This window comes from Helianthus annuus, chromosome 4, assembly GCF_002127325.2.
Source record: "Helianthus annuus cultivar XRQ/B chromosome 4, HanXRQr2.0-SUNRISE, whole genome shotgun sequence".
NCBI lineage: Eukaryota > Viridiplantae > Streptophyta > Magnoliopsida > Asterales > Asteraceae > Helianthus > Helianthus annuus.
In genome coordinates, this window is record NC_035436.2 from 89,891,516 (window position 1) to 89,907,648 (window position 16,133).

The following is a 16,133-nucleotide window of genomic DNA, read 5'->3' on the forward strand; positions in this document are numbered from 1 at the left end:
TGTATATTGTTAATCTTTTAACTATACATATATGTATATTGTCAATTATACATATATGTATATACATGTTTAAAATTGAAAAAAATAAGTGTTATTTAGGGTTTAGCATTAGTATTTAGGGTTTAGCATTAGGGTTTAGGGTTTAGCTTTATGGTTTAGGGTTTAGCTTTAGGGTTTAGCATTAGGGTTTAGCAATAGTATTTAGGGTTTAGCATTAGGGTTTAGCTTTTGGGTTTAGCATTAGGGTTTCGCTTTAACTTTTGGGTTTAGCTTTATTTTTAGGGTTTGCATTAGGGTTTAGCATTAAGGGTTTAGCTTTAGGGTTTAGTTTTAGCTTTAGGGTTTAGCGTTAGGGTTTAGCGTTAGGGTTTAGCGTTAGAGTTTAGCATTAGGGTTTAGCTTTAGGGTTTAGAGTTTAGGGTTTATAGTTTAGGGTTTAGCTTTAGGGTTTAGAATTAGGGTTTAGCTTTAGGGTTTAGCATTAGGGTTTAGCATTAGGGTTTAGCTTTAGGGTTTAGAGTTTAGGGTTTAGCATTAAGGTTTAGCTTTAGTGTTTATGGTTTAAGGTTTAGGTTTTATAAGACATATTTTTTCAATTTTAAACATGTATATACATATATGTATAATTGACAATATACATATTTGTATAGCTAAAAGATTAACAATATACACATGTGTATAAATCCAAAAAAAATTAAAAAAAAATTAATCCTTAAAGAAAAAGCTGCGATTTTTTCTAAAAAAATAAAATTAAAAAAAAATTGCATTTTTTCACCTTTTTTTCACATTTTTTGATTTGGGAAAATGTGTAGTCCAGATTGCTTCTCAAGTTTCTCAAATAGGGTGGACTTCTCTTAGGATCCCTACCCTATATATATATATATATATATATATATATATATATATACATGCACACGTAATTCTAAACCCTAATCACAAAAATAAAACACAACAATCTGCCATTCTTTCTCTGATCGACGAACACAGGGGGCAAAACATTAATCTCTTTCGATTCTTCAATCTCTAGCGCTCTCGGTATGTACCATGATCTCGTTATAATCCTTGTGCACGTCTACATGTTTATTGACTGAATTTGCATATATGTATATAACATGAAACGTGATTTTTGCATGCTAGGATTAGAGTATTCACCAAGTTATCGTTTATTTGTTTACGTGATCGGATAGGTGCTTGAATGGTTAGATTAGATATTTATAAACTTGCTCGTATATGTTTTTCATCAACCAAAGCTACAAGCCTACAATATGGTAGAGTACCAATTATTGACATATGACATTCGATGGTTTCATACTAAGCAAGTTTTACTAAGTATACGTTTAAACATGAGTTGAACATACGACCCAGTAATTGTTGAAAGTTATTATTACTATTAAGGGAAATAATTTTAGTAAATTTATCATTAAAGAGTTGAATGAATCATTATTCTCAGGATCGCATCAATTTTTTTCCCTTATTATTGTGTGTGGATTGTAAGAAATAAGAGGAGACTTTTGGGAAGAGTTGAAGTCATGGAGAATGATAAAAGACTCGTATTTGTACTTTTTTTACAGAGAGGGCATAACGGAGGTAATATATCGGTTTAACTTTATAAAAAGATTTAATTTTATAAATTTGTATTTTTTTTCTTGTAGAAGTTTAAATAGGGTCAGAATGAAATAGAAAGTTTATTTTGGCTAGAAAGAATAGAAAGCAATAGGATTATGTTTTAGAGTCAAATAACTAAATTAATTAAGCATGTCCAGACATCTAACAAATTTTAGCATGTCTAGTTGTTTAAATCACCGACCAACCTATCATATGATATCAATCTGAACAGAAAATCCACTAATCAGCCACTTGATTGTTTTCATGATAAAGTTTCCATTTTGGTTGTTGAAATTCAACCCTTCAATAACTAACTAAAAAACACGTCCCACATCGGAACTGAAAGGGGAAAAGGTGTTGGTTTGTTAAGTTTGTTATGCGTTGGGAAGTCGTGTTCGTAAGAAGGAGAGATGGTTGGCATCTCCCCCGACAGGGATGGGAACAGCTTTCGAGCTTGCTTGTTAGGACACATCTGCTTAAGAGGCTACCCACTTTGGGGGATCTATAACCCAATTTTTTTATACTTATCTATGCCCACGAACTGTTTGTATGTTTGATAGAGATGGATGTTTTCTGATAGAACTGCCCAAATCGAAGCAACTCAATTTAGGATTTGGACATCCGGTGCATGGTTTACGATTTGAAAACTCATGTTTGTATATGAAAGCACGACGCACGTCCGATGTGCAATGTCTTATGCAGTTGACTAGTATTTGAACAAACTAGACCTCAATTATTAGGCCTGATTGAACTAATGTGACCGTTGATTGCACAAATCTGACCACCAATATAGGTGTCGGTAATTAAACAAATGAGACCATCAATGGAACAAATCTGATTATAGATTGTGAGAATATCTTATATTTTAGTGTTTAGACGTTAAAAAGTTAAAAATATTATCTTTAGATAATTTTGAGTTTTTATTTTTATAATACCAACGTTTCACACACGTGATGTGTATTGGTGCGTGATGAACACGTGATTAAACGAAATCAGAAGTAACAAGAAGTTATGCCATATATTTTGTGTTTAAAAGCTAAGGTGTGCACTGATGTATTGTAAAATACATCTTTATTCGCGTTCGTTTTTAGTCGTCTTTAGATAGTTTTAGTTTCGTTTTAGTGTAGATCATGCATACTTTTGATATTTTTGCGTTTTCCATGTCTGGGTAGCTGAAAATGCAGGAAACGAGTAAAATATGACAAGATAAAGTGTTGAGTCAAGAAGTTTGAAAGTTGAAAAAATGTAGAAAGGGCAGTTCTGGAATGTTTTGGCTACCCGCGGCGGGTTTCAAACAATGTTATCGCGAGCCGCCATGAATAGAACAAGAAAACATTGATTTTAGGGGTGTCGCGGGTAACAGCTAGGTTTTTAGGGTTTTATTATTATATAATCAATATATCGGCTGTTATCGGGGGAACGACGAATTAAGGACGGAGTCAGCAAGTTTTGGACAATTCTTGGACATCTCAGAAGCTAATCAAAGGTTGTTCGAAGATTTGGAAGCATAGGAATCATCGGGTACGAGTTCGGGAGCATTAGAAGTGAAGCATTCGGGTTTAATCTTCCCGTCTTTTTCTCGCTTTGTTTAATTCCAACTTGTTTCATGATGAGTTCTGTTATGTTCATGATTATTATGATGCTTGAACCAATGATTATCGGCTAAATCTTTGTAACTATCTAGACATGGATGAATGATTGCTTACTTTTGATTTATATTATGGATTTATCAAAACTATGGTTATTTATGAATTGTAAACGGTTTGTTCTATTGGTTAGATGTATATGCGTGCTTGATAGTATTTGAATATTGATTATTACGTTGTATGATTCTTGGTGACGGTCTTTATCACATAATAGAGTCGTGCTAGGGTTTTAGATTTTGGTGAGTGTCTATATCACGTAATAAATCTTAACTCTTTAGGGTGAAATTGCGCAAATAACCTTAGAGTAATAATTGGTAATCTAATAAAATCAAGTGCTCTACTAATCATCAATAGCTGTAAGGTGCGAGATTATTGCTAGGTCTAAGTGATTAAACCGTAAGGTGGGTCCTTCTTAGGAAGTAAACCTTTTGGCTGCTGTCTAGCAAGTCTAACTGAGAAAACAAATCTATCTTAGGTTTAGATCTCGTAAGGGAGTGAGCCTTGTAGGATACTTTTATAAATCCATTAGATGTCTTGTACAGGAGTCTAATAACCGGTAATTTAACAACCTTTAGGGAATCATAGCGCGCTCTTGAGAAGGGTTAGGGGTCCTTAGATTTCCCGAGAGGTGAGAATATTAAGATCCCGGTTCCATAGTAGACAACTTCCAAATATAGTCATAACTAAAAGCAATCAGGATTCCTGTCTAGGTAGTGCTTTCGTCATCTGAGAGAAGTTCACAACAATTCGTTAGTTAGCTTAGTTAATTATTTTTAGTTTTAATTACCTTCTTAGGATTTTTTTTAGGAACCCATGTTGGTGCATATGTCTGTCGACTTCGTCTTGTATCGAGTCTTGTATTAGATTAGAAAGATCAGGGCACGAAATACGAGAAATATGTGAAAGTGACGATTTCGCACGAAATGGAAAGTAACCTTTTCGCACGAAATGAAAAGAAGCCATTTCGCACGAAATGGAAGTGTCCATTTCGTACGAAATGGGTCTGGCCATTTCGCTTGAGCCATTTCGTGCGGAATGAAGGGTCTATAAATATGTGCCTTGTTCATTTCGTTTGTAACTTTCCGATTCCAGAGCAGAAGTGCTGCTGAAGTGTCTACTCGCTGTAAAACGCTGTTATATCAATAAAAAAGACAATTAGAGTGTAAATCAAGCTGTTTCAAAGTTGATTCATTAGTTTCCGCCTCTTGAATTGATTAGAACTCTTCTGAACAACTCGTTTTGATCGTGCAAACGATCCTAGCACGAAATACGAGAAATATGTGAAAGTAACCATTTCGCACAAAATGGAAAGTAATCATTTCGCACGAAATGAAAAGAAGCCATTTCGCACGAAATGGAAGTGTCCATTTCGTACAAAATGGGTCTGACCATTTCGCTTGAGCCATTTCGTGCGGAATGAAGGGTTTATAAATATGTGCCTTGTTCGTTTTGTTTGTAACTTTCCGATTCCAGAGCCGAAGTGCTGCTGAAGTGTCTACTCGCTGTAAAACGTTGTTATATCAATAAAAAAGACAATTAGAGTGTAAATCAAGCTGTTTCAAAATTGATTCATTAGTTCCGCCTCTTGAATTGATTAGAACTCTTCTGAACGACTCGTTTTGATGGTGCAAACGATCCTAGCACGAAATACGAGAAATATGTGAAAGTAACCATTTCGCACGAAATGGAAAGTAATCATTTCGCATGAAATGGGTCTGACCATTTCGCTTGAGCCATTTCGTGCGGAATGAAGGGTCTATAAATATGTGCCTTGTTCATTTCGTTTGTAACTTTCCGATTCCAGAGCCGAAGTGCTGCTGAAGTGTCTACTCGCTGTAAAACGCTGTTATATCAATAAAAAAGACAATTAGAGTGTAAATCAAGCTGTTTCAAAGTTGATTCATTAGTTTCCGCCTCTTGAATTGATTAGAACTCTTCTGAAGGACTCATTTTGATCGTTCAAACCATCCTAGCACGAAATACGAGAAATATGTGAAAGTAACCATTTCGCACGAAATGGAAAGTAATCATTTCGCACGAAATGAAAAGAAGCCATTTCGCACGAAATGGAAGTGTCCATTTCGTACGAAATGGGTCTGACCATTTCGCTTGAGCCATTTCGTGCGGAATGAAGGGTCTATAAATATGTGCCTTGTTCATTTCGTTTGTAACTTTCTGATTCCAGAGCCGAAGTGCTGCTGAAGTGTCTACTCGTTGTAAAACGCTGTTATATCAATCAAAAAGACAATTAGAGTGTAAATCAAGCTGTTTCAAAGTCGATTCATTAGTTTCCGTCTCTTGAATTGATTAGAACTCTTCTGAACGACTTGTTTTGATCGTGCAAACGATCCTACAACCCCCCCCCCCTCTAAAACATAAAAATAGTTAGGTTCGTGTCAGTGTCCGTCTAGATTAAGTAATTAGCGTAATTAATTAGAGTATCGTGGGTTCGATATCCGGACTTACATAGTTATACTAGAGTCGATCGGTACACTTGCCGGTTAGTAGTTTAGTGTATCTTAAGTGAGTCTAGAGTATAACTTAGAGTCTAGAATTAGGTTAATTTGAGTCATTTTTATTAAACTACTTTTAGCACATCATGCACGTTAATTAATTTGTTTAAAAAACAAATTTCTATTTAACATTTTAATTACAGTTAATACATGTTTGGCTCTACAGCTAACTACCATAACTGTATACAGAGTTTTACAAACGATGCTCGTATGCCACAGCTTCGGCCAACTCTAGCATCCACCAGTATCCAGAACTATCAAAAATAAAAATCAAGTTTAGACTTAAGATTCAAGATATGGGCTGGTGGTAACAAGGCAAAACATGTCATTTCTTATAAACATGTCGTTTATAGATAATTATTGCCATTTTAGTCTCTGTGGTTTGAGCCATTTTACCAGTTTAGTCCAAAGGTTTCATTTTTTATATGTGGGTCAAAAAGGTTTCACCGTTGCCATTTTAGTCCACTGTGTTAACTTCATCCATTTTTTCTGTTAACGAGAAGGGCAATTCGGTCATTTTATATGTAATTCTGTTAACTAGAAGAGCAATTTGGACCTATAAATGACCGAATTACCCTTCTCGTTAACAGAAAAAATGGATAAAGTTAACATAGTGGACTAAAATGGCAACAATGAGATCTTTTTGGACACGCAGGTGAAAAATAAAACCTTTAGACTAAACTGCCAAAATGATCCAAACCACAGGGACTAAAATGACATTTAACTCTTATTATTATTATTATTGTTGTTGTTGTTAAGCAATCAAAACATTCATAAGTAAATAGGTCAGATGATCATCAAGGAAATTTTTAATAATTGAATACGTGTGTTTTCTCAGGGTAAAAAAAAAAAAAAAAAAGTCGGGACTTACTTTTGGGACCATATGCGTAGCAATGCAACGCCCTTATTGGTTCTCAATGAATTGGTTTCTGGCCCGTTGGTTGGTATGCTAAGTTTGAGACTCGGTCCGGGCGGGTTTGGCATTGACTAGAGGCCGTAGAGCCTTCACAACAATCGTCATATTTGGCCGGAAATCTGCCTCGTATTGGATACAAAGTGCAGCAACTGCTGCCAACTGAAATATAAGGAGATAACCAACAATAAATTAGTATTAATAGTGGATAAGGCAAACTTAATGCACTTTATTCACGTAAAGGTCGATTTGGGTTTTCGGGTCAACTCAAAACCGAACTAAAACAAAATTAACCCGTTTTGGGTCATTATTTTTATAAATGGGTGGTGTTCCGTTGACCTGTTTAACGCGTCCAATAAAGTGTGTTGACCCACTAACCCATTTACAACCTTCCAAGCTGTTTAACACGTTTGCAACTTATGTACGACTCACCAACCCATTTAAACGGATCATGCTCGGGTTACAAATTTTACGTGTGTCTGGATTAGGGTTGATGTTTTTTACTCTAATAATTATATGGGTCATGTCCATGACCATCCAATCCAAAACGATCCAACAACCCTACCTATGTGTATTTTGGTTCAGACCAAACAAAAAAATGTAAAACTCAACTTCAGCTCCAATAATATCTGGGTTCCTACATATTGGTTTGCAATGTTCCAACAAACAAAAATCATTTTTCTTATTTTTATAAGATACAAAACGTTTAAAAACTGTTTGTTCCTACCATCATACAAAAAAAAGTACAGTTTCAACCCAACCCGCGCATCTTGTCACCTTTAGTAATGTGTACATGTGTAACAGTTGAGAATTTAATTTGAAAAGAGAGAATAATATGAAGTAGACCTTAGCAACTGCCTTTGGGGGGTAATCATTGTTTAACTTTGGATCAACACATTGCTTTACCTTATCTTCACTTAATCTTGGGGTAGCCTGAAACAACCACAACAAAATGAACATTTATTATGAGCATTCATATTATCTTATATTGATTAATGATTTGTGCATTTCTTAACCTCAAGATAATTTTAGTGTTTAATTTGACTCATAGTTTGATAAAAATGTTTCATTATTTGTTAAAATTCCTAAAACATACTTCATTGAAACAAAGTAAAAGAATTATTGTGGATTTTAGTTGTACCATTCTTTTAGAGGTGGCAATTTGGACCCATACAAATAAGTAGGTTTGGGCTGTATTTTATCTCTGGTTAACAAAAAGGTTAACCTAAAAGATATAACTAAAAAGAAAGCTTGTCAAAAGGGTTGAAACTTGAAAGTCATCTGAAACGTATTTAAATGCGTAAACCCCTCTTAGTTACTTTAATACAAAAAATAGATTATTTTAATGATAATTAAACATATATTTTGCATATTAGTTATCTAAAAATCTAATTTAGTAAAAGAGTCCTATTAATGCCACATGACATTTTCTTATTCAAAACTTCTATTAGTGTCACATGGCATTCTCTTATTCAATTCACTAATAATAAATATTTATATTTCATATTTGCATAAATATTATAATGCATAATAATAATAATTACTTTGCATATGTCATAAGGTTTGTTTAGCTATTTCATATTTAGTAATTTAAAAGTTCAATATTTCTTTAAGTACAATAGAGTTATTTTAATAGAAAAAAAAAACAAAAGTAATAAATTTATAATGATAAAAGTATAGCAATCACTAATGATAAATAAAACTATCAAAATAATAATATTTTTTACATTTAAAAAGAATATATATAATATTGAATTAATTTGTCCAATATAAGAATATACATAAGGGAGGGCGGGGCACAAGAGTCTTCGCCGAGAATTCCATAAAATGCCACTTGGCAATTCCTAATGTAATTAAGCTTTTAAAATACATGTTAATTGTATCTATAAGCTTTTAAAAAGGATTCCATAAAATGCCACTTGACAATTTTCAACGTAATTGTGTTTTTAAAATACAAGTTAATTTAATCTATAAGCCTTTTAAATTTAATATGTATTCGATTATGATGTTACCAATGGAAAACAAATTTTAATTAGATTTACTTTGGTTTTCTAAATTATTTAGAATTAAAAATCGTAATTAGACCCTCTTTAAACTCCTATAACTGAACTGCTCATCTTTGTAGCCTCACAAAAACCCTCATAATCACCGACCTTTCCCTGCAAGTTAACTCACACCAAGTAAGTTTTCTAATCGAACTCTATTCTCTATTTAGTCATTATTCTCGGTTTCATCACTACCATATGTGATTACATATAAAAATTTGTCTTCACAAACAAATTTATATCATATGTATTTTAATTGTATGCTTGAAATTCCTTATTTAGATTTACCTATTTCGCTCAAGGTTACCAATTAATTGTTTATTATAGTGAGGAACCTTATCGGTAACAATGGTAATCATGTTGTTTTGGAGCATATCTTATTTATAAGTAATATTTAATAAAAGTCAAGAACAATTGCTATGTAAGATTAGTTTGTTTCTAAAAAAACATGTTTTAACGCATGACTAATAACATGTGGCATTGTCCACAGTAAAAAGTAGAGATGATCTTAAGCAACTGATACTTGATGAGGATGGTCAAATTACAAACAACACTACAAATGCCGTGTATAAAAAAGTGCTTAGAAATTTGTAAATGTGTATCTTGATTTTACAATGTTTGATTTAATAAGACTAATTCATTTATGTAAATTGGTTTACATATAATAAAATTACATTATTTTTATCTTCAAACCCGTGTAGTACGCGTGTTTATAATCTAGTTTAAAAATTTTAAGTGAAGCCTACTGGTGGCCCAACCCGACCCATGCTAAAATTGCATGTTATGGCATCAATCCATTTTGACCGGTTAGGGAAGCCACCATTTTGCAACTAATCCAAAAAAAGATATTGCAATGTCACACAAAAAGAAGAAGAAAAAAACTGCAATTTTGATGTAAATGAGAGGGTGTTAAAAGGATTACTAGTAGCAAGACACACCCAAGTAACAAGACTCTGTTCTCCTTTGGGCAATGTATGATCCACCGGTTTCCTTCCCGTTAAAAGTTCTAATAGAACAACCCCTAAACTGTAAACATCACTCTTCTGGCTTACTTGCCCTGTCATCGCGTACCTAAATCAAAACCATTGAAACATTTAAAAAACTATACACCAGTTACACTTGTAATCATAATCAGCGCATTAATTATTCAAAGACTGAATGAAATTTTGATGAAAAAAATGTTTGTGTCAACCCTCTCTAGGACCCATTTCAATCCAAACCTATGTGACATAGTGACATGTTACCCAACCCACCCAACGCAAAGGGGTGTAAAGAAGCCGACCCTAAGCTTGAGCTTGACTCGTTTTATTTACAAGAGTTCAAGCTTTATGTAACTTCATATCTACCTTAGTAATAAAATATTTATTTCATTGAAAAAAGTTTATGACAACATTATTAAATAATATATTTTATTGTGAGGCCACCCGTATAGCATACGGGTACTTAGACTAGTATATATAATATAATAGTATTATGTAGCTATATATCTATTACAGAAACTAAAAATTATTATATTTATTCTAATAATATGTCCCGTTAGCCTACTCAAGCTCGTTAATTAAATGAGCTTCCATTAAGTCTAAAGCTTTTAAGTTGGCTCGTTTTGAGTTTTTGGCTAACCAGTCTCGAATAGCTCACAAGCGTCCGAGCTCATTTACACCCCTACTAAAGGGTCCTGTTTCGACACATACTAAACAATGTCCTGTGTGACCCGTCATCTCTAGGGAAAATGATAGCAGGACTCACTCTGGAGCATGGTAGCCAAATGTTCCCAAAACTCTTGTTGAATGCAAGTGAGCTGCAGTGTCTGAAGGATTGCTCAAGTTGAAATCACCTATTTTGGATTGGCAATCATTGAACAGTAGGACATTGCTGGACCGAATATCACGATGAACAATAGGTGGTTGAACCTTTTCATGTAAATACTCTAGACCCCTTGCTGCACCATAAGCAATTTTAGCTCGTTGGGCCCATGTGAGAAGCGGGCCAGGGGCAGCCCCTTCTACACCCTTTTTACCGTGTAATACATCATGCAAAGAACCCATGGGTGCATACTCGTATACCAAGAGTCGGTTGTTTTCCTCCAAGCAATAACCGAGCAATTCAATAATATGTTCATTCTTAAGTCTTGAAACTACTGATAACTGCATACATCAACAAATATATGAATCTTTGTCTTGTTACTTGAAATGACAAAAAAACTTATTGCAAAAATAAGTTCCTCCAAAAGCAGTTTGCGGATGTGCTTTATGAACCTAATTAATAATTTATAAAAATTTTTGACAGATAGTTTTTAAAAGATTTAACTGATAAACAAATGATTTTTCTTATTTAAAATTTTAATATTTCAGCAAGAAATAAGTCCATTTTGGTTGTTTTTCACTAGTATTTTTTGACAATCAAAACTTGGCAAACAATAAAACAACTCATTATTACAACTTCACATAAAAAAATCCCCCCCCCCCCCCCCCCACACACACACACTACCTCATTCAGCATGGTTACCAGACATGGTTGGTTATCTGATCGCAATTATTCAATATCACATAATCAATTTGAAAACACACTTCCAACCTCTTTATTCATTATCACTTGATTAGTTATCTAATAATTATCATTCAATATCACAAATATTCTTTTGTCATTGCTTATGAAAAAAAAAATACGAAAACTCTCACCTGGTTTGTAAATTCAGTGTCGGGCTCTGGTGAAGAGCCGGTGTCCAACTTCTTTATTATTGCTTCTTGCTCATCACTTAGCTTTGCATAGTAAACTTGACAGTAAGAACCGTCTCCAATCAAAGCACGTGAACCGAAATTACCAGTCATCTTCTTCAAATCAGCCAATGCTAATTTTGGTGCTTCAATTGGTAATGCTTTTACAGGAGCCCCGGTTCTAACTGCTGAACTGCTCCTCGGGTCTCCTATGGTACCACCTAGAACAAATATTAAAGTTATGCTACGCGGTAATTAAATGTTGTTAATAATCCAAACTATGACCAGTTTACCGAGAATAATTCATACGGACAACCTAACCAATGACACTCCTAACTTCAATTACAATCCCATTCCAACGAATTACTAACTCCCTTTGCCCATGTGGTGCTTGTGAAGATTGAAATGCCATTAAAGTTACATACATATTGACTTACACGTCATATGTCACGTCATCAGGGGCAAACAGGCTTACTTCTCCTTTAGGCGTATCATCAGTCAAATTGACATTATGGAATATGGATTATTATCGATCGACCAATAAGTCATAGTTTGGATTATTAAAATCCAATTTACATTTCAAATAAAGATAAACAAACATATTTTTACGTGATAACTTTATATATGATTCTTACCTCCTCCCCCTCCTCCTCCTCCTCCTCCGACGACATTCGTGGGTCCTCGTGGTGGTGCGGTTTTAGCTTTATTTGAGGTTGTATCTTGATTGGAGTCCTCTTTCTCACCTCCACAACATGAGAACATTATAGAAATGTGGGCATAATAATCCAACAATTATCCTTAATTTTCACAAACAATGTTCTTTTGCCTATGATTTACACAAGATAATTCCTGCATTCTCGAATATCCAAACATAAAATCTTGATCAAAGAGGGTGATTTGCATAACAATTAACCAAAGAAGCCGCGTGACATTTTGGAACATGTCGATAAACATTACAAATTACCTGATTATTATAAGTTGTTGCCCACAACCAACCAGAAGATATCCAAAAGTGAATCAGGGATGAACAGGAAGGAAGAACACATAAGGGATTGATCTTAGTGGAATGATTTGGGATGTTTTTGGATTCTTCCTTCCCAAAGAGAAATTATGAAGATCAACCTGGTTGGAAGGGAAATCAATTTTCTGTTTCAGTTTGTTTGAAAGTTTATTTTTGAATTTTTTTAGCGTATTTTTTAATCTCTTTTTTTCTAATATAAAATTGTATTGGAAATCCAACATTAAGTTCCTTCTTTAGAGCATTCACATTCATTCCACCATATTTTCATCTTAAATTACACTAAAAAACACTACACTTTCTCTCTCCTTTTCAATTAAATAATATTTTTTATACCTTTATCATTACCTTTTCTCTCTCATCTACTCACAACTACTTTCAAAATATATTAAAAAATTATAGGGCGTGAACAATGTCCCCCCAAATATACAGATGAACAGTAACATTTTCTCTCTCCTCCACTCACAACCACTTTTTATACTCTTTACATTATAAAAACTCCACACACATAATATAATGGAATGGATGTGAATGCTTTACATAGTCGTTGATGACATTTTATAATCTAGAACGAGGTATTAGTTTTCTTAAGGCACCAAATAAAAAGTATCTTAATCTCTAAATTGTAACACCCGTTTTTTGAAAACTCGATACAACGTTAACGCGGAAAATATGTAACACCCATGTTTCAAGAAACTCGATAAAATCACTTTCACCGGATTAGGTCCCAATTTTTTTTTCTCGAATCGGAAACATAAGAGCATCCACAGTAGATGTTTCTGGGAGAAGTTTTTAGGTGTTTTCGTTACATCACCATGCTTTTGTTATTGTGAGTAGGGCTATGCAACGGTTCAGAACCGGACCGAACCGAACCGGAACCGTTTAATTCTAAATATAAGAACCGGAACCGAACCGTATTCTAACGGTTCTGGTTCGGTTCGGAACCGGGTTAAACGGGTCTAGCGTAAACGGTTCTTGCATATTCTTTAAAAATAAAGTTTTTAAGAAACTAATCTTATTTTTAAAGATAACAAGACCTACTAAGCATGTTAGTAACTTACTACATATTTTTTTACAAACCTTCAAAGTTCATGAGTTTATGATTTAGGCGTATTTTTGTCAAGATTAGTGATTAAAGATTGTATATTGTTGATGGTTGATTGTTTGAATGATTTTCCAAAAGAAAATGATATGCTAAAAGGCATGGACACCTCCATTTACAGAGGAAACTCTCGCGAAATTTTTCTGAAAATACAACACTTAGAAATATTTTTCGAACAAATGGTTACAATTATATTTTTAACATTATTTTTCTAAATAAACTTCGCCATGATTTTTATTACAAAAATACCAAGTACCAGAGGTGGATTTTCGTAAATGAAATTTGTTAAATATATATTTAGAATATATATTTTATAATAAAACGCTTGTGTGATTGTTTGTTATTTTGTGTACTAGATATATTATTTTTAGGGTAAAAATAATATAACTTGAAAATATCATGAAATTACTACTCCAAAATAATGCCAACGCTCTCACAAAATAAATGTTTGAGTTACACAAGTATTGTTACAACGCGAACTTTAAGATGTAACTTATGTATTTTTCAAAAAAATACTCTTATACGTATATTTTGATAAAGTATTATTTTGGAAATGTATGAAGTAAAATATAATATTTTTGGAAAAAATATATATATTTTGGAATTTAAAACAATTTAGACTAGTGATTAAAATATATTTTTCAAGTGAAACTTAAAAATATATTTTCAGAATTATAAAGCATACATGTATTATTACCCCCATCCTTGGGAAGGAATATACTTATAAAATAACTAAGAAGTGTGAATACGAAATAGTTGTCTAACTATTTCCCAAAAGCGTTAAACCTTAAGCCAAGGCACGGCCCATCCGTCTAATAGGCATTAGTACGTGTAGGTCGTCACGCAATAGATTGAGTTGGAGTTTGGCGTTTCTGGATACGCACTTCTGTGAGTTAATGTCCCCCTTTTCTCTTTACTGTTTTCAGTTTTATACTTCGGGGGTGAAATACATGCGACAATTATTACAAACATATACTTACATGGTATGGTTAGCGTAGGGAGGGTTTATACTACTAGATCATGTGAGGGGTGGGTACAACACTTGAGGCCATTAATCCTCGTTGTAGGACCGAGGGACACAAGAGTGATAGATCTATTTGGGTGTAGCGAGCCCACACCCGTGAGGCCGGGGAGGCCCATAGAGGTGACTATGTCTTACAGCCGAAGCCCGGTAACAAATTTGCTAGGTTTGAGTTTCCCTGCAGTTTCTCACACATACCAGTGGCTTTGCAACCCATTGGTGATCTCTTTTTCCTTATTGCTACATACCAGAGACTTTTATACATACTTTAAAGGTTTATACATACTCACCTTTACATGAACTCGCTCAACTTTTTGTTGATTTTTCAAACTGCATGTATTTCAGGAAATTAGTGGATCTGGCACAGTATGCACACGTCAAGCTGCGTAGGAATAATGATGTCATCCGAGTTTAGGAAGTGTGACCTTTGCCTAGACGGGTCACAAGTCTTAAACTGTGTTTTTATTTCATGCCTTTCGTTATGTCGTTGAACATGTTTTCATTATGTCATGGTTGTATTTGGTTGTTGTGTCAACTTTTAAAAACAATGTTGTTGTGTTTTACTTTTAAAAACTTGATAAATGGATAAACATCATGGTTTTATTTTCATATAGCATTGTTGTGATTATGCTATGGTATTAAGAAGTCACACCAAATAAACCCACGCTTTCGCAAAAGCCAGGGTGTGACAAAATATACACCGGAATACGCCACCAATACCTAGCAAATACACAAGGCTAATATACACAAGTATGACTATACCCATCCTTGGGAGGACACATACGCATAACTGCATGATATACCAAGTTAGAATATATTGCTTTAACTAATATTCCAAAATTTAATAAATATAATTTAAGTTAAAATATTTATTATTTTAACAAATAATTATATACTTTGGAATATTATAATATGCATCAATGATGTAACTCAGAATACACCATGATTTCCAAAGCAAGCCTTAATGAACATCTAAGACAAAGAGTCGTTACACGACCTAAACGTCTAATAAAACATGGCACGTGTGTAGGTAGTTGTACGACTCATAGAAGGACCTTGAGCATACGAGATAGCAGGACGCAAACTTGTGAGTTCATGTCCCCCTTTTTCTTTTACTGTTTTCGGATTTATAACTCTCGGGGGTGGAATACATGTTACGAATGTTCAAATGGTATGATTGGGCTATGAAATGAACTACTAGATCATGTGAGCATAGATTGAAATTGAAATGCCAATAACTCTCATAAGAATTATGGACAAAGGTTAGATCTAACGGGTACGGCCGAGCCCCACTCATGGTCCTTATGTGACCACTTAGAGTGCTTTAGTGTCCCAGTCGAGGTGATTCGACAACGGTCAAGGGATTTGACAAAATCAAGGTGATTTGATACAGTCAAGGGAATTTGACACAGTCAAGGTAAATTTGACACAGTCGAGGGAATTCGACACAGTCGAGGGGATTCGACAAGGGCAAAAGTATACTCATGATGAGTACTCCCTATGTCTTCACATTTTAATGTCCTTGCAAAACATTAATTTGATCTGTTCATAACGTT

The 16,133-nt window shown here is 34.0% G+C and overlaps 1 protein-coding gene and 1 non-coding gene across 2 annotated transcripts; one reads left to right on the forward strand and one right to left on the reverse strand.

Moving 5' to 3' along the window:
* Positions 1–1,996: 1,996 nt before the first annotated feature.
* LOC118492008 lies at positions 1,997–2,125 on the forward strand. The gene has a single exon (XR_004892452.1). It is a non-coding gene; the product is annotated as a U6atac minor spliceosomal RNA (small nuclear RNA).
* A 7,338-nt stretch (positions 2,126–9,463) lies between these two features.
* LOC110912583 (probable protein kinase At2g41970) lies at positions 9,464–12,198 on the reverse strand. The gene is made up of 5 exons (XM_035989373.1): positions 12,072–12,198; positions 11,874–11,916; positions 11,401–11,680; positions 10,469–10,866; positions 9,464–9,793 (listed from the first exon to the last, which is right to left on the reverse strand). The coding sequence occupies exons 1-5, from the start codon at positions 12,196–12,198 to the stop codon at positions 9,553–9,555; spliced, it is 1,089 nt and encodes a 362-aa protein (XP_035845266.1). The 3' UTR covers positions 9,464–9,552.
* Between the last annotated feature and the right edge of the window lie 3,935 nt (positions 12,199–16,133).

Coding starts and splice junctions, on each gene's coding strand:
- LOC110912583 (XM_035989373.1), bottom strand. CDS start 12,198: ATGTTCTCATGTTGTGGAGGTGAGAAAGAGGACTCCAATCAAGATACA. Junction 11,917..12,071: donor AGGAGGAGGAGGGGGAGGAG/GTAAGAATCATA, acceptor ATACGCCTAAAG/GAGAAGTAAGCCTGTTTGCC. Junction 9,794..10,468: donor TTTGGCTACCATGCTCCAGA/GTGAGTCCTGCT, acceptor GTTTTGATTTAG/GTACGCGATGACAGGGCAAG.